At 46.1% G+C, this 21,827-nt stretch overlaps 1 protein-coding gene across 2 annotated transcripts in view; it reads left to right on the forward strand.

Moving 5' to 3' along the window:
* INCENP (inner centromere protein) overlaps positions 1-21,827 on the forward strand; it is a 66,433-nt gene that overhangs the window by 17,691 nt on the left and 26,915 nt on the right. Inside the window, exons 5-9 of one of the 2 annotated variants that reach the window (XM_068259423.1) lie at positions 607-655; positions 11,014-11,041; positions 14,695-14,833; positions 16,508-16,544; positions 17,308-17,425. In XM_068259423.1, coding sequence (XP_068115524.1) covers positions 607-655; positions 11,014-11,041; positions 14,695-14,833; positions 16,508-16,544; positions 17,308-17,425 — 371 coding nt within the window. Of the gene's footprint in view, positions 1-606; positions 656-11,013; positions 11,042-14,694; positions 14,834-16,507; positions 16,545-17,304; positions 17,426-21,827 lie in introns of both variants that reach the window. The other variant, XM_068259422.1, reaches the window with a different exon arrangement.

Here is a 21,827-nt window from a genome sequence, read left to right on the forward strand (position 1 = left end):
GGGCACACTCTAACTACATCATTTATAAGTAATTGAAGAAAAAAAATTAAGCACTTTTTTTCATTGCATTATTTTCACTGAAGTGCTTAACTTTTCCTCCCCCAAAAAAACGGGAACCAGAATGACTTGCAGATTTTCTGGTGCAAAAACGCTGGCTTGTATGCAAGCATTTATGGTAAAAGCATACCGTAAAATGTGGGGTTGACCTGTTCTATAAAGGGAGGAAAATCAAGGTATGTAACAGTTTTCCAGGGGGGCTCTAGATACAATTTAAGAACTCTTGTACAAGAACACACTTATGCTAGTACAGTGTTCTTCCCAGAAATTACTTCCAGCCGGGTGGCATGAAAAAGTAACCGGGTGGGGCAAGATGAGAGAATGCAGGGCCAGGGCTTCTGTGCGCGGCTCTGCCCACAGCATAGGAAGAGGTGAGCTGATAACAGCCGGGTGGTCACCAAAACTAGCTGGGTGGAGCACCTGGCTAAAAGAGCCTGGGGAGAACACTGTAGTATAACTGGTAAAAATATACCTGTACATGTCAAAGCTTTAAAACCATACTTAAGGCTTAAACATTAGTTAATGTTGGACTTATTTGCCTTCTTTCAGATCAGAGCTCCATTGAAGTAGTGGATGATGAAGTCACTGTCAAAATCAAGTAAGATGATCAAATAATTCTACTTTATTTTTCTCGTAAAGGGAAAATAGTGTGTAAATGCCATGCTGTTGGCACAGTCCATACGTTTTATAATAGAGGAGCAAAAAAAGATAAAAAATTGACCTTTTTGAGCCAGAAAAGATAGGGTTTGTGTTAGCCACACCCCCTAAAAACTGCCATGGCTGCTTTCTTCCATTGCAAAGGCTTCTAAGAGATTGTGCCATAGGATAAAGGGAGATGGCTTAGGTCAGCCCAGGTATGCTATGTGCCACTGTCTGGGCCAGTCAGAGGGTGCAGTGCTAACTACGCTAGTCACAATGAGACACACACACAATGGTGCATACTGGAGCTGCCACAGTGCTACCTTGCTGCTTACACCCCCCTAGTGACCAGGCGATTTACAATTCAGTACTTTGCAGCTTTAACTGCTTGCTGCAGAGCCATGCAACTCAGCACTTTTCTTGTCTTATAGGCCTCCCTTGTCTGATCGCAGCTGCGATTTATTTATTACTATACTTAACCATCCCCTCCCAAATTGAGCCTAGGTGGCGATTGCATAGCTTATCCTCCCCTCATACGCATCCGCCTATGAGAGGGATTTCAGTGGAAGCTCCTCAGAGGGACAGCTAAGTGTCCCCTGTACAGGGCTGCGCTAGATTGCAGCACTGTAGAAATATAAACAAACTGTTTTGTTTTTCCCACCACGATCGCAGCTTGACAGGCTGGTCACGGAGCTCCGCCCCGTCACTCAGCGTGGATGCGCCTGCTTTCACGCGCGTGATTCCCTGCCCACCGCTCTTGCGGTCCTGGGGCTGCCACCTTCCTGACACCATTAGGCGGTCGGGAAGGGGTTGATACAAAAGATCATGTTGCTACAATGGGTAAAAGGGGGAATGATCAAGTGTCACTCTGATTTTCACTTTGGACTTTACACTCTAGATCCACTTTTAAAGGACTGAGGTGAGGATTACAATCTGTTTACTCACCTGGGGCTTCATTCAGCCCTGAGCAGCAGTTTCAGTCTCTTGCCAGAGCCTGGTCCTCCTTTGTGCTGGCCGCCTGTAATGATTGCGACCCACTGTTGAGGTCTGCTCTTGCGTGGGCACTTGTACCCGTGTAATGTGGCATGTACCGTCTGAGCACTACTATGCAGGCGCAGTACATGCCAGATGATGTGGGCATTAGTGCAGTGGCAGAAGAGCCTACTCTGCCGGCAGGTCACGATCATTACGGGAGGCCAGCAGGACATAGGACTGGGCTCTGGCGAGGGACTGAAGCAGCTGCTCGGGGCTGAAAGAAGCCCCAGGTGAGTAAAAAGGTTGTAATCCTCCTCCCCTCGTAAGTCCTTTTAAAGGACAACTGAAGCGAGAAGAATGTGGAAGCGGACCTATTTCATTTTAATCAATACCAGTTACCTGGCTATCCTGTTGATCTTCTGCCTCTAATACTTTTAGCCACAGACACTGAACAAGCATGCAGCAGATCAGGGGTTTCAGACATTGGCCTCAATTCACTAAGCTTATCTCCTGTCTTTAGTAATGTTTCTAGAGTTATCACCATGGTGATGAGGCATGTAGTATTTAGGAAACATTTTACCTCAGGCAAACCTAAAGTTAACTCTTCTGTCTTTAAGTTGAGATCTCTAAAGTTAACTCTTCAATCCTTTAGAATTCTGGAGTTATTTTAAGTTAGATGGCTTTTAATTAACTGCATGTAAAAATAACTACAGAGGGGGTAACTTAAGGACTGAAGTGATAAGATAGCTCTCTTGCAGTGAAAACTTATCTGTACACCTTAAAGGTGGCCATACACTGGTCGATGTGCCATTAGATCGACCAGCTGACAGATCCCCATCTGATCAGAGAGGGATCGTATGGCTGCCTTTACTGCAAACAGATTGTGAATCGATTTCAGCCTGAAACCGATTTACCATCTGCTGAGCTGCTCCTGCCTCCGCCCCCCGTATACATTACCTGAGGCTGGCTCCCGGGCATCTTCTCCGCAATGCACGGCTCTGTTCCGGCTCCATTACGGCGCTTCCTGTGTTACTCCGTGACCAGGAAGTTCAAATAGAGCGCCCTCTATTTGAACTTCCTGGTCACTGCAGTGACACAGGAAGCGCCGTCATGGATGGAGCCGGAACAGAGCCGTGCAGCGTGGAGAAGACGCCCGGGAGCCAGCCTCAGGTAATGTATACTTGATCGGATCGGCCGCCGCTAGCGACGCGCACTTTACCCGCGGGAGATCGAGGGTAATTTCTCGCACGGCGCGATCGACAGACCGATCCGATTTCGGGAGGAAATCGGATCGGCGGCTGCGTTTACCGCGAACGATTGGCAGCAGATTCGATCCCAGAATCGAATCTGCTGTCGAAACGGCCGGGAATCGAGCCAGTGTATGGCCTGCTTAATAAAGCAAGATCAATGCATTTCTCTTGCCTTATCTCCAGCATGATCTTAGTGAGTTGAGGCCATTGTCAGATCTGGCAAGATTAGCTGCCTGCTTGTTTCTGGTGTTCAGATACTACTGCTACCAAATAGAGAAGCAGGGCTGCCAGGCAACTGTTGTGGTCTATAAAGCTGGGTCTACACGCTCCGATGTGCTGATGCGGCTCGATTGATGAGATCCGACAGGTTCGATCTCGCCGCCAATTCCCTGCTCGTTCCCCACGAGCGGACGATGGCAGGGAATCAAGCGGAAGATAGGCGGGGACGAGCGGGTATCGAATCCGACGCACGAGCGGGGACGAGGCGGGTACGCGCGGGGATGCGGAAGAGTCGATCCGGCGGCTACTCGAGCCGCCGGATCGCTCCGTCTAGATGGGGCTTAAGGAAATAAATGACAGCCTCCATATCCCTCTCATTACAGTTATCCTTTAAGCAGCGCTGTTTAATATGTTGGCGCTTTATAAATACAATAAATAAGTATTGATGTATAATTTAGGCATGCTAAACCCCAGTATTGTTAGGGATGGTCTGAGATGCACATAACAAACTGATGTGGAATTATGCAAATAGTTTGAAAGTTCACCAATCAAATCCTGCAGTGACTTTATTCAACTGGTCTCTGAATACAGCTAAATCTTGTGCAAATATGCAAATTTAGTCTGGACTAATCAGCTGCTTGATGATTGTTTTGGTGGTGGGTCTATTCCTTCCTGTCCGTCCCCTTTGCTGACATGCGGCACCTGTAATGTGCTTAAATACTCGCAGTAAAATGCTGTTTTGTACTAGGTGCTCATTATGCTGTTTTGAAGGGAAACCAATTTTAAAGTATACTGAGGTGAATACTTTAAATGGGTGGACATTTGAAATGGAAGACCTACATGCTTAAAGGCTCATACACACATCAGACTATAGTCTTTGGAAAATGAAAGATCACAGACCAATCTTACCACCCTTCATGTAGTATGAGAGCCATACCGTCAGTCTTTTCTATGGAGCTGAACTCCCCATCAGAAAAAAATCTTTGCAAGATGCTGCACACAAATATGCTGTACAGACAGAAAAGATCAGTATCTGCAATAGATCTGTTCCTGCCAAAGATCCGTTCCTGCAAATTGCATTCATAGTCTGAGATCTGCAGATCATCATACACACCTTGTTTAACTGACATTCATCTGCAGATCAGACAATCTGCAGATCTGAAAATCCATCCTGGTGGATCTGATCTGCAGATGAATGTCTGTTAAACAAGGTGTTTATGATGATCTGCAGATCTCATAGACTATGAATGCATTTTGCAGGAACGGATCTTTTGAATGTCTACAGCATCTTTGTGTGCAGTATCTTGCAAAGATTTCTGTCTGATGGGGAGTTCAGCTCCATAGAAAAGACTGGGAAGGTATGGCTCTCATACTACATGGAAGGGGGTAAAATTGGTCTGTGATCTTTCATTTTCAAAAGACTATGGTCTGTGTGTATGTGGCCTAAGAGGTAAGCTTCAGGATCCTGTAGACTTCCAATCCTCCCCCAATTGCCGAGCAGGGACCCTTCTCAAAGAAATCCAACAAGGGCTGGAGATCGGGGGCTGAATGAGCGTGGCTTTACCGCGTCTGAGTATGGCTGCGCAGTAAGCCACAGCTGCTCGCGTGGGTTCAGCAGTGGCTGCACTCATACATAAGTGGAGTGTGGCTTAGATCTTCTGTTTGGTTCCAGTGAACATAGGAAGCCTCTACAGGGTCCAGAGGCTTCCCTCTTCTTCAGGAAGGCCTGATTCACACTATAAGCGCTTTTGTGAGCGATTGCGTTTGATTAGCGCTTGTTAAAAATATCATTCCCATTTACGTTCATTAAAAATGCGTAATGGCGGCAATTTGTATGGGCTTTTTACCACGATTTTAATGAGTGAATGGGAGCGTTCTCCCTCCCACCCCCCACCCAACCATCCCTCAGCAAGCGCTAATCAAACACAAGTGCTCACAAAAAACGCTTAGTGTGGATTCGACCTAAGTATGCAAATCTTAACCTGAACTTTTGTTCGGGTTCTCATTTAACCACTTCCCGACTGCCGTATGTACAATTGGCGGCCGGGAAGTGCACCCCGCAAGGACCGCCGTATTGACAAATGGCGGCGGTCCTTGTAGGGGCATGGGCGGAGCGATCGCGTCATCCGTGACGCGATCCTCCGCCTGGCGCCGCTCACCCGCCGCAACATCCCGCCGGCCATACGGAAGCGCCGGCGGGATGTTAACCCGACGATCGCCGCATACAAAGTGTATAATACACTTTGTAATGTTTACAAAGTGTATTATACAGGCTGCCTCCTGCCCTGGTGGTCCCAGTGTCCGAGGGACCACCAGGGCAGGCTGCAGCCACCCTATGTCGCACCAAGCACACTGATTCCCCCCCCCCCCCCCCCCTGCCCCAGATCGCCCACAGCACCCATCAGACCCCCCCTGCCCACCCCCCAGACCCCTGTTTGCACCCAATCACCCCCCTAATCACCCATCAATCACTCCCTGTCACGATCTGTCAACGCTGTTTTTTTTTTTATCCCCTGCTCCCTCCTGATCACCCCCCCAGACCCCCCCCCCCCATGTACTGTATGCATCTATCCCCCCTGATCGCCTGTCAATCACCCATCAATCACCCCCTGTCACTGCCACCCATCAATCAGCCCCTAACCTGCCCCTTGCGGGCAATCTGATCACCCCCCCACACCAATAGATCACCCGCAGATCCGACATCAGATCACCTCCCAAATCCATTGTTTACATCTATTCTCTCCTCTAAACACCCACTAATTACCCATCAATCACCCATCAATCACCCCCTATCACCACCTGTCACTTTTTCCTATCAGATCAGACCCTAATCTGCCCCTTGCGGGCACCCAATCTCCCGCCCACACGCTCAGATTGCCCTCTGACCCCCCCCTTATCAATTCACCAGTGCATTAATTACATCTGTTCTTCCCAGTAATAACCCACTGATCACCTGTCAATCACCTGCCAATCATCAATCACCCCCTGTCACTGTTATCCATCAATCAGCCCCTAACCTGCCCCTTGCGGGCAATCTGATCACCCACCCACACCATTAGATTGCCCGCAAACCCGCTGTCGGATTACCTCCCAAATGTATTGTTTACATCTGTTATCTTCTCTAAACACCCACTAATTACCCATCAATCACCCCCTATCACCACCTGTCACTGTTACCTATCAGATCAGACCCTAATCTGCCCCTTGCGGGCACCTAATCACCCGCCCACACGCTCAGATTGCCCTCAGACCCCCCCCCTTATCAATTCGCCAGTGCATTAATTACATCTGTCCTTCCCTGTAATAACCCACTGATCACCTGTCAATCACCTGCCAATCACCTATCACCCATCAATCACCCCCTGTCACTGCCACCCAACAAACAGCCCCTAACCTGCCCCTTGCGGGCAATCTGATCACCCACCCACACCAATAGATCGCCCGCAGATCCGACATCAGATCACCACCCAAGCGCAGCGTTTACATCTATTCTCTCCTCTAAACACCCACTAATTACCCATCAATCACCCCCTATCACCACCTGTCACTGTTACCCATCAGATCAGACCCTAATCTGCCCCTTGCGGGCACCCAATCACCCGCCTACACGCTCAGATTGCCCTCAGACCCACCCTTATCAATTCGCCAGGGCATTATTTACATCTGTCCTTCCCTGTAATAACCCACTGATTACCTGTCAATCACCTATCAATCACCCATTAATCACCCCCTGTCACTGCCACCTATCAATCACCCGCTGTCACTGCCACCCATCAATCAGCCCCTAACCTGCCCCTTGCGGGCAATCTGATCACCCACCCACACCAATAGATCGCCCGCAGATCCGACGTCCGATCACCTCCCAAGTGCAGTGTTTACATCTGTTCTCTACCCTAAACACCCACTAATTACCCATCAATCACCCCCTGTCACTGCTACCTATCAGATTAGACCCCTATCTGCCCCTAGTGCACTCAATCACCCGCCCACACCCTCAGAATGCCCTCAGACCCCAGCCCTGATCACCTCGCCAGTGCATTGCTTGCATCTATTCCCCCCTCTAATCACACCTTGAGACACCCATCAATCACCTCCTGTCACCCCCTAGCACACCTACCCATCAGATCAGGCCCTAATTTGCCCTGTGTGGGCTCCTGATCACTCGGCCAAACCCTCAGATCCCCCTCAGACCCCCTTCCGATCACCTCCCCAGTGCATTGATTGCATCTATTTTCCCCTCTAACCACCCCCTGAGACACCCATCAATCACCTCCTGTCACCCCCCAAGCACTCTATCCATCAGATCAGGCCCAATACAACCTGTCATCTAAAAGGCCACCCTGCTTATGACCGGTTCCACAAAATTCGCCCCCTCATAGACCACCTGTCATCAAAATTTGCAGATGCTTATACCCCTGAACAGTCATTTTGAGACATTTGGTTTCCAGACTACTCACGGTTTTGGGCCCGTAAAATGCCAGGGCGGTATAGGAACCCCACAAGTGACCCCATTTTAGAAAAAAAGACACCCAAAGGTATTCTGTTAGGTTTATGACGAGTTCATAGAAGATTTTATTTTCTGTCAAAAGTTAGCAGAAATTGATTTTTATTGGGTTTTTTTCACAAAGTGTCATTTTCCACTAACTTGTGACAAAAAATAAAATCTTCTATGAACTCGCCATACACCTAACAGAATACCTTGGGGTGTCTTCTTTCTAAAATGGGGTCACTTGTGGGGTTCCTATACTGCCCTGGCATTTTAGGGGCCCTAAACCGTGAGGAGTAGTCTAGAAAACAAATGCCTCAAAATGACCTGTGAATAGGACGTTGGGCCCCTTAGCGCACCTAGGCTGCAAAAAAGTGTCACACATGTTGTACCGCCGTACTCAGGAAAAGTAGTATAATGTGTTTTGGGGTGTATTTTTACACATACCCATGCTGGGTGGGAGAAATTTCTATGTAAATGGACAATTGTGTGTAAAAAAAATCAAACAATTGTCATTTACAGAGATATTTCTCCCACTTAGCATGGGTATGTGTAAAAATACACCCCAAAACACATTATACTACTTCTCCTGAGTACGGCGGTACCACATGTGTGGCACTTTTTTACACCCTAAGTACGCTAAGGGGCCCAAAGTCTAATGAGTACCTTTAGGATTTCACAGGTCATTTTGCGACATTTGGTTTCAAGACTACTCCTCGCGGCTTAGGGCCCCTAAAATGCCAGGGCAGTACAGGAACCCCACAAATGACCCCATTCTAGAAAGAAGACACCCAAACGTATTCCGTTAGGAGTATGGTGAGTTCATAGAAGATTTTATTTTTTGTCACAAGTTAGCGGAAAATGACACTTTGTGAAAAAAAACAATTAAAATCAATTTCTGCTAACTTGTGACAAAAAAATGAAAACTTCTATGAACTCACCATACTCCTAACGGAATACCTTGGGGTGTCTTCTTTCTAAAATGGGGTCATTAGTGGGGTTCCTACACTGCCCTGGCATTTTAGGGGCCCTAAACCGTGAGGAGTAGTCTTGAAACAAAAATGACCTGTGAAATCCTAAAGGTACTCATTGGACTTTGGGCCCCTTAGCGCAGTTAGGGTGCAAAAAAGTGCCACACATGTGGTATCGCCGTACTCGGGAGAAGTAGTACAATGTGTTTTGGGGTGTATTTTTACACCTACCCATGCTGGGTGGGAGAAATACCTCTGTAAATGACAATCTTTTGATTTTTTTTTTTACACACAATTGTCCATTTACAGAGGTATTTCTCCCACCCAGCATGGGTAGGTGTAAAAATACACCCCAAAACACATTGTACTACTTCTCCCGAGTACTGCGATACCACATGTGTGGCACTTTTTTGCACCCTAACTGCGCTAAAGGGCCCAAAGTCCAATGAGTACCTTTAGGATTTCACAGGTCATTTTGAGAAATTTCGTTTCAAGACTACTCCTCACGGTTTAGGGCCCCTAAAATGCCAGGGCAGTATAGGAACCCCACAAATGACCCCATTTTAGAAAGAAGACACCCCAAGGTATTCCGTTAGGAGTATGGTGAGTTCATAGAAGATTTTATTTTTTGTTACAAGTTAGCGGAAATTGATTTTAATTGTGTTTTTTTTCACAAAGTGTCATTTTCCGCTAACTTGTGACAAAAAATAAAATCTTCTATGAACTCACCATACTCCTAACGGAATACCTTGGGGTGTCTTCTTTCTAAAATGGGGTCATTTGTGGGGTTCCTATACTGCCCTGGCATTTTAGGGGCCCTAAACCGTGAGGAGTAGTCTTGAAACGAAATTTCTCAAAATGACCTGTGAAATCCTAAAAGTACTCATTGGACTTTGGGCCCTTTAGCGCAGTTAGGGTGCAAAAAAGTGCCACACATGTGGTATCGCAGTACTCAGGAGAAGTAGTATGTGTTTTGGGGTGTATTTTTACACATACCCATGCTGAGTGGGAGGAAGATCTCTGTAAATGGACAATTGTGTGTAAAAAAAAAATAACAAATTGTCATTTACAGAGATATTTCTCCAACCCAGCATGGGTATGTGTAAAAATACACCCAAAACACATTATACTACTGAGTATGGCAATACCACGTGTGGCACTTTTTTGCAGCCTAACTGCGCTAAGGGGCCCAAAGTCCAATGAGCACCTTTAGGCTTTACAGGGGTGCTTACAATTTAGCACCCCCCAAAATGTCAGGACAGTAAACACACCCCACAAATGACCCCATTTTGGAAAGTAGACCCTTCAAGGTATTCAGAGAGGGGCATGATGAGTCCGTGGCAGATTTCATTTTTTTTTGTCGCAAGTTAGAAGAAATGGAAACTTTTTTTTTTTTTTTTGTCACAAAGTGTCATTTTCCGCTTACTTGTGACAAAAAATAATATCTTCTATGAACTCACTATGCCTCTCAGTGAATACTTTGGGATGTCTTCTTTCCAAAATGGGGTCATTTGGGGGGTATTTATACTATCCTGGAATTCTAGCCCCTCATGAAACATGACAGGGGGTCAGAAAAGTCATAGATGCTTGAAAATGGGAAAATTCACTTTTTGCACCATAGTTTGTAAACGCTATAACTTTTACCCAAACCAATAAATATACACTGAATGGGGTTTTTTTTTATCCAAAACATGTTTGTCCACATTTTTCGCGCTGCATGTATACAGAAATTTTACTTTATTTGAAAACTGTCAGCACAGAAAGTTAAAAAAATCATTTTTTTGCCAAAATTCATGTCTTTTTTGCTGAATATAATAAAAAGTAAAAATTGCAGGAGCAATCAAATAGCACCAAAAAGCTTTATTAGTGACAAGAAAAGGAGCCAAAATTCATTTAGGTGGTAGGTTGTATGAGCGAGCAATAAACTGTGAAAGCTGCAGTGGTCTGAATGGAAAAAAAGTGGCCGGTCCTTAAGGGGTAGAAAGCCCTAGGTCCTTAAGTGGTTAAATATGGAGGGGATGATTGTAGATGTATATTATGTAAAGTTAGTGTACCTGAGATGGACAAAATGAACTATGCATACCTGAGGAGCCTCCAGCCTCTCCTGTGGCTAATTTGGTCCGTCACCACCTGGATCGTCCGCTGTCGGTCCCGACGCTGTCCTGCTACCGGCGATGAGGGCTTGCAGCCAGGCCACACGTGCCCTACACCCCCACTGGCAGAAATACCGGGACCCATAGCAGAAGATCAAGGCGAGGGACTGATTAGCCTGACGTGAAGTTTTACCCCCCCCCCCCACCTCTTCACCTTAAAATCACCTGATAGCTGTTCCTGTATAACAATTTTTACAAATGTATATGGATTTGTATGAGATTACTGCTTGTTTGCTTACATTTATTTTTGAAATCTGTTGCAGGCCAGATACTGCTGTACCTGCTGAAGAGGTAATACAATAAAGCCTATTGTCCACCAATTTTTATTTTATTTTTTTACACAACTTTGATGTTTCTGCCGAAACAGCAATTACAGCACATATACATTACACATGCGAATTATATGCATTCAGGTATCAATTACAATACACAGGCAGTAGTGTAACAATTATAAGAAAGGGAGGAGCGCTCTGTAGTGTGACAGTTACAAAAATAACTCATATAAAGTTGTACTTGAGACCAGTAGTGTAAAAGCATTTCAAGGGCAAGGTGCCCGCTAGTTTGTCCTTAGCAGGAAGCCTTCTTAACTGCTGTGGCCAGCGGCATTAGTGGGATAGGGGGGTGGGATAGATGAAAGCTCCTCCGGACTTCCATGTGCCATTGACGTCACTAGACTTTTCAGTGCACTGGCTCCTTCGTCACACAGGTCCACCTGAGGAGCTTTGGTCTACCCCGCCACCTGATCACAGCAGTTAGGAAGGCTGGCTCCTATGGACAAACTAGTTGGCACCTTGCCCTTAGGATGCTTTTACACTTCTGGTCTCCAGTAAGTGCAACTTTATATGTGTTCTTTTTGTAATAAAACTTTTATCACACTATGGAGTGCTCCTCTTTTCTTCTCCAAGATTGCATCACAGCTAGGTTTGAAGAGCGGCTATTGTGGTGCTCATTGTCTGCTGCTGTTCCTTTGTTGCTGTAGGGCAAGATTTCCCATTTTTCTAATTATAACTAGGCCATACTCCACTTTCCTATTTTATTTAAAAGCACACTTTAAGCATTGTCCACCACTTTAAGAACGAGAGATGAAATAAAAAAAGATTATATACATACCTGGGGCTTCCTCCAGCCCTATATGCACGGAACGCTCCCACGCCGCCGTCCTCCGCTGCCCGCAGCTACGAGAACCGGCTCCCCGTTCTTCCGTCAGTCGGAGCAAGTCTAGTAGGAGAAGCATGCTCTTTCCGTATCTCTCCAGCAACTGCTAGAGAGATACGTAGAGGGCGCACTTCTCCTGCGGTGACTGGAGCCGGTTCTCTTAATTGCAGGCAGCGGAGGACTGCGGCGTGGGAGCGATCCGTGCGTATGGTGCTGGAGGAAGCCACAGGTAGGTACTTTATTTCATCTCTGGTTCCCTTTTAATTCTGTTTTTGTGTATATAATTTTATGTTCAGTTGTCAGCCTCATTGTTTTGCCTTTATCCAGTTTGGGTGTAGTTGGACTTACCCGGTACTTGGATCCCGTAAAGCAGTGTTCACCAACCCTGTCCTCAAGGCCCACCAACAGTGCATGTTTTGTGGAAATCCACAGAGGTAGTTAATCGGCTCTGCTGAGACACTAATTACCCCACCTGTGCATGTTTGTGGTTTTCTGCAAAACAAGTACTGTTGGTGGGCCTTGAGGACAGGGTTGGGGAACTCTGCACCGTAAAGGACACCTGAAATGCGAGGGGAAATGACGGCTGCCGTATATACTTCCTTTTAAGCAATACCAATTGCCAGACTTTCCTTCTGATCCTCCGCCTGCTTGTCGAATACTTTTAGCCGTAGACCCTGAACAAGCATGCAGCAAATCGGGTTTTTCTGATCCCTTTTTTTTTTTTTTTTTTTTTTTTTGTCAAATCCGACAAGATTAGCTGCATGCTTGTTTCTGGTGTGATTCAGATGCTGCTGCAGCCAAATCTATCAGCAGGGCTCCCAGGCAACTGCTATTGTTAAAAGGAAATGAATACAGCGGCCTCTATATACTTCTCGCTTCAGGCTCTCTTTAACCTTTTCGGGACAGCGTGCAGTAGATTCTACGCCACCCTTTGTGGCTGTTCTAGCCTGATGCGGCGTAGAATCTACGCCGGCCCGCAATTTCCGCTCCCGACGCGATCGTGCACACCCGGAGGGGGAGATTAAGCTGTCATATGACAGCCGACATCTCCCCCGAGTGATCAGCAGCCATCGCCTATGGCTGATGATCACTACGATCGCCGTCGGATCGTAGTGATCTGTTTGACAGCTGCGGCGGCAGGGGGGGAGAGAAGAGGATCCACTCACCCCCCTGCTGTTCCAGCGACGATCGGCGCCCCCCTCCACTCTAGCTGGCATCTCCGCTTCATCTGGCGTCAGCGCCGGGTCCCGGCTTGATGACGTCATCAAGCCGCGACCCGGAACTGCTCGTCAGACAGAACGGAGATGCTGGCCGGAGAAGAGGGTCCCGTGCGGCTCATCGCTGGAGCCTGGAAGGTAAGTGAAGGCTGCTGGCAGAAGGGGAGGGCCCAGGCCACCAAGGGGGGACACAATGCCAGGCAGCCACAGACGGGATCCGGCAGCCTGACCCCCCAAACGCGCGCACCCCCTTCCCGCGCAAAATGACTGGTCCTTAAGGGGGGGTAGGTGGCCGGTCCCGAAAAGGTTAAAGCAACCTAAGCATCAGGAAATTAAAAGGTTAAATCTCCCCTCAGCCCCTAGGGGGTACTTGGGTGGGGAAAGCCTCTGGATCTTAATGAGGCTATCCCTGTCCTCTTCACCCTCGGGGATCCAGTGCTAGCATTAGCGCCTCCAATATTTACCTCCTGCGCTGTAGCGACTTTCCAGTAGGCTCTGGTGGAAATAGCCGAGCCTGATCGTGTCCGCTCTACTGCACAGGCGCGAGTTATCTGCGCAGTAGAGCCCATCAGAAAGCCACTACTGCGCAGAAGGTATATATTTGTGTCCTGTTCTGGGTCTGACTGCGCTGGATCCAGGAGGGTGAAGAGGATGGGGGGGGGGGGGGAGGAGTCTCATTGGGATCCAGAGGCTTCTTTTAATAAATTTTTTTTTATTATTATTATTACAAATGCTCTTTTAACCACTTCGCATCCAGACCTTGTTTCCCACTTATGGACCAGAGCAGTTTTGACAGTTTAGCTATGTCCTTATTTATTTATAAATATCTTTATCCCTACTTATGACACAGAAATGAAAAATGTATTTTATTTTTTTTCCAAGACTAACGAAGCTTTCATTGTCTGCCATTTTTTCCCCTCAAACAATTTTGTTTTCTACGAATTTTAATGGGAAAACAAGGGAAAAAAATAGAACAAATTATTTTTCAGTTTTACCAATTAGTTTAAAAATAAAGTGCTATTGTAGATAAAAAAAAAAAAAAAACATAAATTTTGTTTGGCTATTCTTACCGCTTATCACAAAACTTAGATTGTTCCTGCCACAATTTATGGTGAGGATATTTGATTCTGAAATAATGCTACATAGTGTATTTTTCACTATGAAATGAGAAATTAAAAGTATTTTTAATGGTAAAAATCAATCTCATTAGCTAAATAAACATACATTCCTGTTCACCAATTAGTGCTGCATCAGATAGGGCCAGAAATGTGCGCAGGAGCAAGCCCAATCCTGCACAGCACTGATTCTGCTACAGGATGTATATCTACCGACTCCTGGCTTAGATGAAGTCACAGAGGACGTAGATATATTGTAGTGGTGGATAAAGTGGTTAAAGAGAAAAAATTGCAGGTGCCCTGGTTGCTTTTAAAGGACTTGCTATCCCTTACCACTAGTGATGAGCATAAAATGAGTTAAAGCTAAGAAAATCTGCAGTGCCAGAACCGGGACTTTGCTGGGTGCAAATGTGGGTCTTCCAAACATTTTTACACTTTTTAATTTTGCCTACATCAGGTTCTAACGTCCCCTACACGCTCGCCTCCATCTCGTGCCTGCAAAAAGATTGCTATAAGCAACCAGTCAGAATCTGATGAGCCGCGAAGGATAGCTACTCGACAGAGCATGACATCAAGTGACGGGGAACCTACTAAAAGTAAGCATTCTGCACTTTTTATCTCCTCCTCCACCTTTTTTTTTTCTTCCTCCCCCCCCCCCCCCCCTCTCTCAATTTGATAATACTGATGTGCACTAAGTTGACTAGAAACTCCAACTAAATTGGGTTTAGTGGGGGGAGTCTGAAGCAAGAATGAAACTAAAAAAAACTAATACTCACCTAAGGAGAGGGAAGGCTCTGTTTTCTATAGAGCCTTCCTATTCTACTCCCAGTCCCTGCGTTCCCTGCAGACAATCCCCCCCCCCCCCCACCCATTTGGTCGTAGACTGCTATCTTCCGTGTTGGGGAGACTTTGGAAGCACTTGGGCTCCCGAAGACAGGCCACAACTAAGCACACAAAAGAATCTTACCTCCTTTTATTGTCCTTAACAGGTAATTCTTACGGAAGTGTTGGATTCTTGTTTTTTTTTTTTTTTTTTTTTTTCCTCCAGGCTTACAGTGCCTGATTTATTTATTTTTCCCCTCCCTCTCCTAAACACAGCAGAACCTGACAACTCTGTAGCTTTTGCTGGGAGACTGAAGGCGGAGCTTTGTCATTCATGCGGAGATGCGCGTGCGATCTCCTGCAATACCCATTCCCAGCCATTCACGACAATCGGCGAGGAGTGGTCCTGGGGCTGCCGCGTTGCTCACGCCAATTGGTGTGGAGCAGTCGTTAGGCAGTTAAGGCAAACCTGAAGTGAAAAATAAGTAAAAATAAGCATTCTCACAACATACTTGCCTCCTTCATAGTTTGCTTATCTTTCTCCTCTCCTGTGTCCTGTTTGTTCACTGTGATCAATGGAATTCTCAGTCCTCCATTTTGAAAATGGCCGTTATCCCATAACAGCTTCTGGGTCAGCACACTGTTAAACTGTATGGGCCTGTTTCCACTACACGCAGAATGGATGCAGAAAAACTGACTTCAATGAATGCCTATGGGAAAATCTGCATCAGAAAAATCGCGTTTTGGGGAAACAGGCCCATAGGCTTTCATTGGAGGCAGTTTTTCTGCATCCAATCTGCGTGCAGTGGAAACGGGCCCTAATACTTTACCTTGCTCATAAGTTGTCCTTTCATTTATAACTGCAAGCAACTGATATATTTCAGTTCTGACAATCTTGTCGGAACTGGAAGGAATCGTTGTAAGAAGAAAATGGTGAGCTTCTGAGCGGAACTGATGGCGAGTATGTAATAAGTTGCAGGTACATTGTGTGGGGATTTTTTTAATCTTTTTTTCAGGTTCACTTTAAAGGGTGTGGAGGCTGCCAAATTTCACTTTAATGTAAATTACTTGGCTGTCCTGCTAATATGCTGCAAATACTTTAGTTATAGACCCTGAACAAGCATGCAGGTGCAGTTTGACTGCATTTGCTGCATGATTGTTTCAGATGTGTGATTCAAAGACAACTAATGCATGAAGGATCAGCAGGCTGTCAGGGAACATGGCAGTCTGTGTTCCCCCACTCCAGTTGTCCTTTAATGGAATGTCTCCATGCTTCATTTACAGCCATGGTAATTATGGGAAACGTAAAGGGCAAAGTAGTTCTGTCCATGAAAACCATTCCTGTTGTCTTAAAAAGCCCTCCATCTTGTATTTGTCTTCTACCTGAGGGATGTTCTACAACTTTTTTATCATAAGGTAGTCATGTCTTCATTCTTTGTATTTTACAGATACCAGCCCACAAGAATCTGATGATCAGACTATAAGGTACAGATATCTGTGTAAGCATGTATTTCTCCAGGTGGCTGTTACTACAGCAGTGATCATCTTACCATAAATTTTGCAATACAAGATTTGCTTGTGCGGCCACCTGGAGGTATTGGTATCACAGTTATACCCTTAAAGTGGACCCAAATTTAAAATACAAGATTTTAGAAATAAAATCTATTTTCTAAATTATAATAATAAATAGCAGCCTACATTTGTTGGAGGAACCCCTCCCTTCCTTTCATATTGCCGGGACAGAATCCGGCAAAATGCTGAAGTAGGTGGAGTCCGGCAAAGGAGGAATTGCTAATGGCTGCCACCTGTATAACCCTAGTTATGAAAAGAGAAGGGTGAAAAGCATGCACTGAAATGCTCATAGGCTTGAAGGAGTGTTTATTTATCTTTGTATGTGTCAGAGTAGTGCAACTAAATATTTTGAATTAAAAACATTTTTGGTTTGGGTCCGCTTTAATAGCTGAAAAATTGGAATTTTCCTGCTGAAGAAAGTGTGTAAGGGTCCTTTTTGGGAGTGGTGGGTGTAGCTGGCTTTATGTAGGCTCTCAATTTAGCTTTTTGACGGAGAATGCCTTTAAATGAACCTATGTCCACCCACTTTACAAAATTATGGAAATGACCTTTGTCTTATTGCGGTCTGTTTACCATCTGTGTTGACTCTGTTGACATTTCCTACTTTTTATCCAAATCCTATAAAACTTTCCTATCCATGGATTTTTCCGATTCTGTTTGTTTTTTATAACAGCAGGAGGAAGAGTTATAAGCGAGCAGTGGATGAAAGATCTGATGACGAAACTTCAGATGATGAACAAATGCTCTCTCCCCCCAGAAAAAAGACTCCATCCCCACCATGTCCTCTAAGCAAAGTAAGTCCAAACCTTAGGAGCAGATGGGTAAATACAAAAATATGCTAAAATAGATGATCCCAAGACAGCTCCGTCCCCAGAATTCTTTTCTTTTGTTTTTTTGTTTTTCTGTTTTGCCCTAGGCCCCATTGTCTCAAGGTGTCTAAGGGCCCATTTCCACTATCGCGAATTCGCATGCGTTTTTCGTGAATGGGACTGTTTCCACCTGTCGGGATTCCTTTGCGTTTTTCTATGCAGAAAAAATTCGCATGGCAGTGCCATCAGAATTTGCATATCGCATACCGCTATGCGAATCGCATACAATGTATTTAATAGGAAATTCGCATGAGGTTTGGGTATGCGAATTTTCATGCGAAGTCGCATGAAAATTCGCATAGAAACAATGGAAAAGCACACCAGCACTGCCATGGTTAAATTCGCATACATCGTCAGCCATGCGAATTTTCATGCGAATTCGCATAGACCCGCATGCGAAATTCGCATGCAAATTTTTACCGCGGCAATTCGCACCGCACAAGTGGAAATGCAGCCTAAGTGGCTCAACCACTTGAGAACCGTGGGCTTTACCCCCCCTTAAGGACCAGGCACTTTTTTTCCATTCAGACCACTGACCACGGTTTGTTGCTCGCTCATACAACCTACCACCTAAATGAATTTTGGCTCCTTTTCTTGTCACTAATAAAGCTTTCTTTTGATGCTATTTGATTGCTGCTGCGATTTTTACTTTTTATTATATTCATCAAAAAATACATGAATTTTGGCAAAAAAAAAAAGTTTACTTTCTGTGCTGACATTTTTCAAATAAAGTAAAATTTCTGTATACATGCAGCGTGAAAAATGTGGACAAACATGTTTTTGATTAAAAAAAAAAACATTCAGCCTATATTTATTGGTTTGGGTAAAAGTTATAGCGTTTACAAACTATGGTGCAAAAAGTGAATTTTCCCATTTTCCAGCATCTCTGCCTTTTCTAACCACCTGTCAGGTTTCATGAGGGGCTAGAATTCCAGGATAGTATAAATACCCCCCAAAAGGTCCCCATTTTGGAAAGCAGACATCCCAAAGTATTCACTGAGAGGCATAGTGAGTTCATAGAAGATACTATTTTTTGTCACAAGTAAGCGGAAAATGACACTTTGTGACAAAAAAAAAAGTTTCCATTTCTTCTAACTTGCGACAAAAAAAATGAAATCTGCCATGGACTCACTATGCTCCTCTCTGAATACCTTGAAGAATACCTCTACTTTCCAAAATGGGGTCATTTGTGGGGTGTTTACTGTCCTGACATTTTGGGGGGTGCTAAATTGTAAGCACCCCTGTAAAGCCTAAAGGTGCTCATTGGACTTTGGGCCCCTTAGCGCAGTTAGGCTGCAAAAAAGTGCCACACGTGGTATTGCCATACTCAGTAGTATAATGTGTTTTGGGTGTATTTTTACACATACCCATGCTGGGTGGGAGAAATATCTCTGTAAATGACAATTGTTTGGTTTATTTTTTTTACACACAATTGTCCATTTACAGAGGGATTTCTCCCACTCAGCATGGGTATGTGTAAAAAATACACCCCAAAACACATACTACTTCTCCTGAGTATGGCGATACCACATGTGGCACTTTTTTGCACCCTAACTGCGCTAAGGGGCCCAAAGTCCAATGAGTACCTTTAGATTTTCACAGGTCATTTTTGTTTCAGGACTATTCCTCACGGTTTAGGGCCCCTAAAATGCCAGGGCAGTATAGGAACCCCACTAATGAGCCCATTTTAGAAAGACACCCCAAGGTATTCCGTTAGGAGTATGGCGAGTTCATAGAAGATTTTATTTTTTTTGTCGCAAGTTAGCGGAAATTGATTTTAATTGTTTTTTTTTTTTTCACAAAGTGTAATTTTCCGCTAATTTGTGACAAAAAATAAAATCTTCTATGAACTCGCCATACTCCTAACGGAATACCTTTGGGTGTCTTCTTTCTAGAATGGGGTCATTTGTGGGGTTCCTATACTGCCCTGGCATTTTAGGGGCCCAAAACCGTGAGTAGTCTGGAAACCAAATGTCTCAAAATGACTGTTCAGGGGTATAAGCATCTGCAAATTTTGATGACAGGTGGTCTATGAGGGGGCGAATTTTGTGGAACCGGTCATAAGCAGGGTGGCCTTTTAGATGACAGGTTGTATTGGGCCTGATCTGATGGATAGGAGTGCTAGGGGGGTGACAGGAGGTAATTGATGGGTGTCTCAGGGGGTGGTTAGAGGGGAAAATAGATGCAATCAATGCACTGGGGAGGTGATCGGAAGGGGGTCTTAGGGGGATCTGAGGGTTTGGCTGAGTGATCAGGAGCCCACACGGGGAAAATTAGGGCCTGATCTGATGGGTAGGTGTGCTAGGGGGTGACAGGAGGTGATTGATGGGTGTCTCAAGGTGTGATTAGAGGGGGTAATAGAGGCAAGCAATGCACTGGCGAGGTGATCAGGGCTGGGATCTGAGGGTGTGGGCGGGTGATTGAGTGCCCTAGGGGCAGATAGGGGTCTAATCTGATAGGTAGCAGTGACAGGGGGTGATTGATGGGTAATTAGTGGGTGTTTAGGGTAGAGAACAGATGTAAACACTGCACATGGGAGGTGATCGAACGTCGGATCTGCGGGCGATCTATTGGTGTGGGTGATCAGATTGCCCGCAAGGGGCAGGTTAGGGGCTGATTGATGGGTGGCAGTGACAGGGGGTGATTGATGGGTGGCAGTGACAGGGGGTGATTGATGGGTGATTGACAGGTGATCAGTGGGTTATTACAGGGAAGAACAGATGTAAATATTGCACTGGCGAATTGATAAGGGGGGGGTCTGAGGGCAATCTGAGCGTGTAGGCGGGTGATTGGGTGCCCGCAAGGGGCAGATTAGGGTCTGATCTGATGGGTAACAGTGACAGGTGGTGATATGGGGTGATTGATGGGTAATTAGTGGGTGTTTAGGGTAGAGAACAGATGTAAACACTGCACTTGGGAGGTGATCTGACGTTGGATCTGCAGGCGATCTATTGGTGTGGGTGGGTGATCAGATTGCCCTTAAGGGGCAGGTTAGCGGCTGATTGATGGGTGGCAGTGACAGGGGGTGGTTGATGGGTGATTGACAGGTGATCAGGGGGATAGATGCATACAGTACACGGGGGGGGGGGTGATCAGGAGGGAGCAGGGGGCAGTTTAGGGCATAAAAAAAAATAGCGTTGACAGATAGTGACAGGGAGTGATTGATGGGTGATTAGGGGGGTGATTGGGTGCAAACAGTGGTCTGGGGGGGGGGGGTCTGAGGGGTGCTGTAGGCGATCAGGGGGCAGGGGGGGGGGGAATCGGTGTGCTTGGGTGCAGACTAAGGTGGCTGCAGCCTGCCCTGGTGGTCCCTCGGACACTGGGACCACCAGGGCAGGAGGCAGCCTGTATAATACACTTTGTATACATTACAAAGTGTATTATACACTTTGTATGCGGCGATCCGGGTGCTAGTAACCCGCCGGCGCCTCCAAACGGCCGGCGGGTTACAGCGCGAGGTGGGCAGAGCCAGTCCCCGGCGGCCAATCGCGTCACGAATGACGCGATCGCGCCGCCCATGCCCGTACAAGGACCGCCGCCTCTGTGCATGCGGCGGTCCTTGCGGGATCCACTTTCCGGCCGCCCCTGTACAGTGGGCGGTCGGCAAGTGGTTAAGGAAAACCTGTAACAAAAAAAACTCCCCTGGAGGTACTCTCCTCAGGTGGGGAAAGTCTCAGGATCCTATTGAGACTTCCCCCGTTGTCCTCGGTCCCACGGTGGCAGCGATAAAGCTCCCTGAACAGCGGGGATGTAAATATTTACCTTCCTGGCTCCAGCGCAGGCACAGTATCTGCTATCCGCTCGGAGATGGGTGGAAATAGCAGATCACTGTCAGGCTGCTCTCCTGCGCAGTAGAGCGGACCCGACAGAGATCGACTATTCGCCTATCAGTGCGGAGAGCCGCAACAGTGTCCCCACTGGAGCCAGGAAAGGTAAATAAATCAGCGCTTGTCAAGGGAGGATTCCGGGCCACTTCGGGGGAGCCAGCGCTGGACTGCCTGCAGCTACAGGGGAGGGGGAAAGCCTCATTGGGACCCTGAGGCTTCCCCCTCCCAAAGTTAATACCTCCCAGGGAAACTTTTTTTTTTTTTTATATATTACAGGTTCTCTAAGTAATTTTCATTGTAATAGTGGTCACATCCCCTATTCTTCTTTCTTTGGTACATGATACATGGTACATGATCACTTGTCCCTTCGATTTTTTTGCATGGTTATAGTGCTTCCGGTTATGTTGGCCCCTCACACTATTGTAACATGTGTATATACAAACCATATTCATGGTGTGTAGTGCTTCCATATATTGTGGTGCCTTAAATAATTGCCCCAT

This window comes from Hyperolius riggenbachi, chromosome 11, assembly GCF_040937935.1.
Source record: "Hyperolius riggenbachi isolate aHypRig1 chromosome 11, aHypRig1.pri, whole genome shotgun sequence".
NCBI lineage: Eukaryota > Metazoa > Chordata > Amphibia > Anura > Hyperoliidae > Hyperolius > Hyperolius riggenbachi.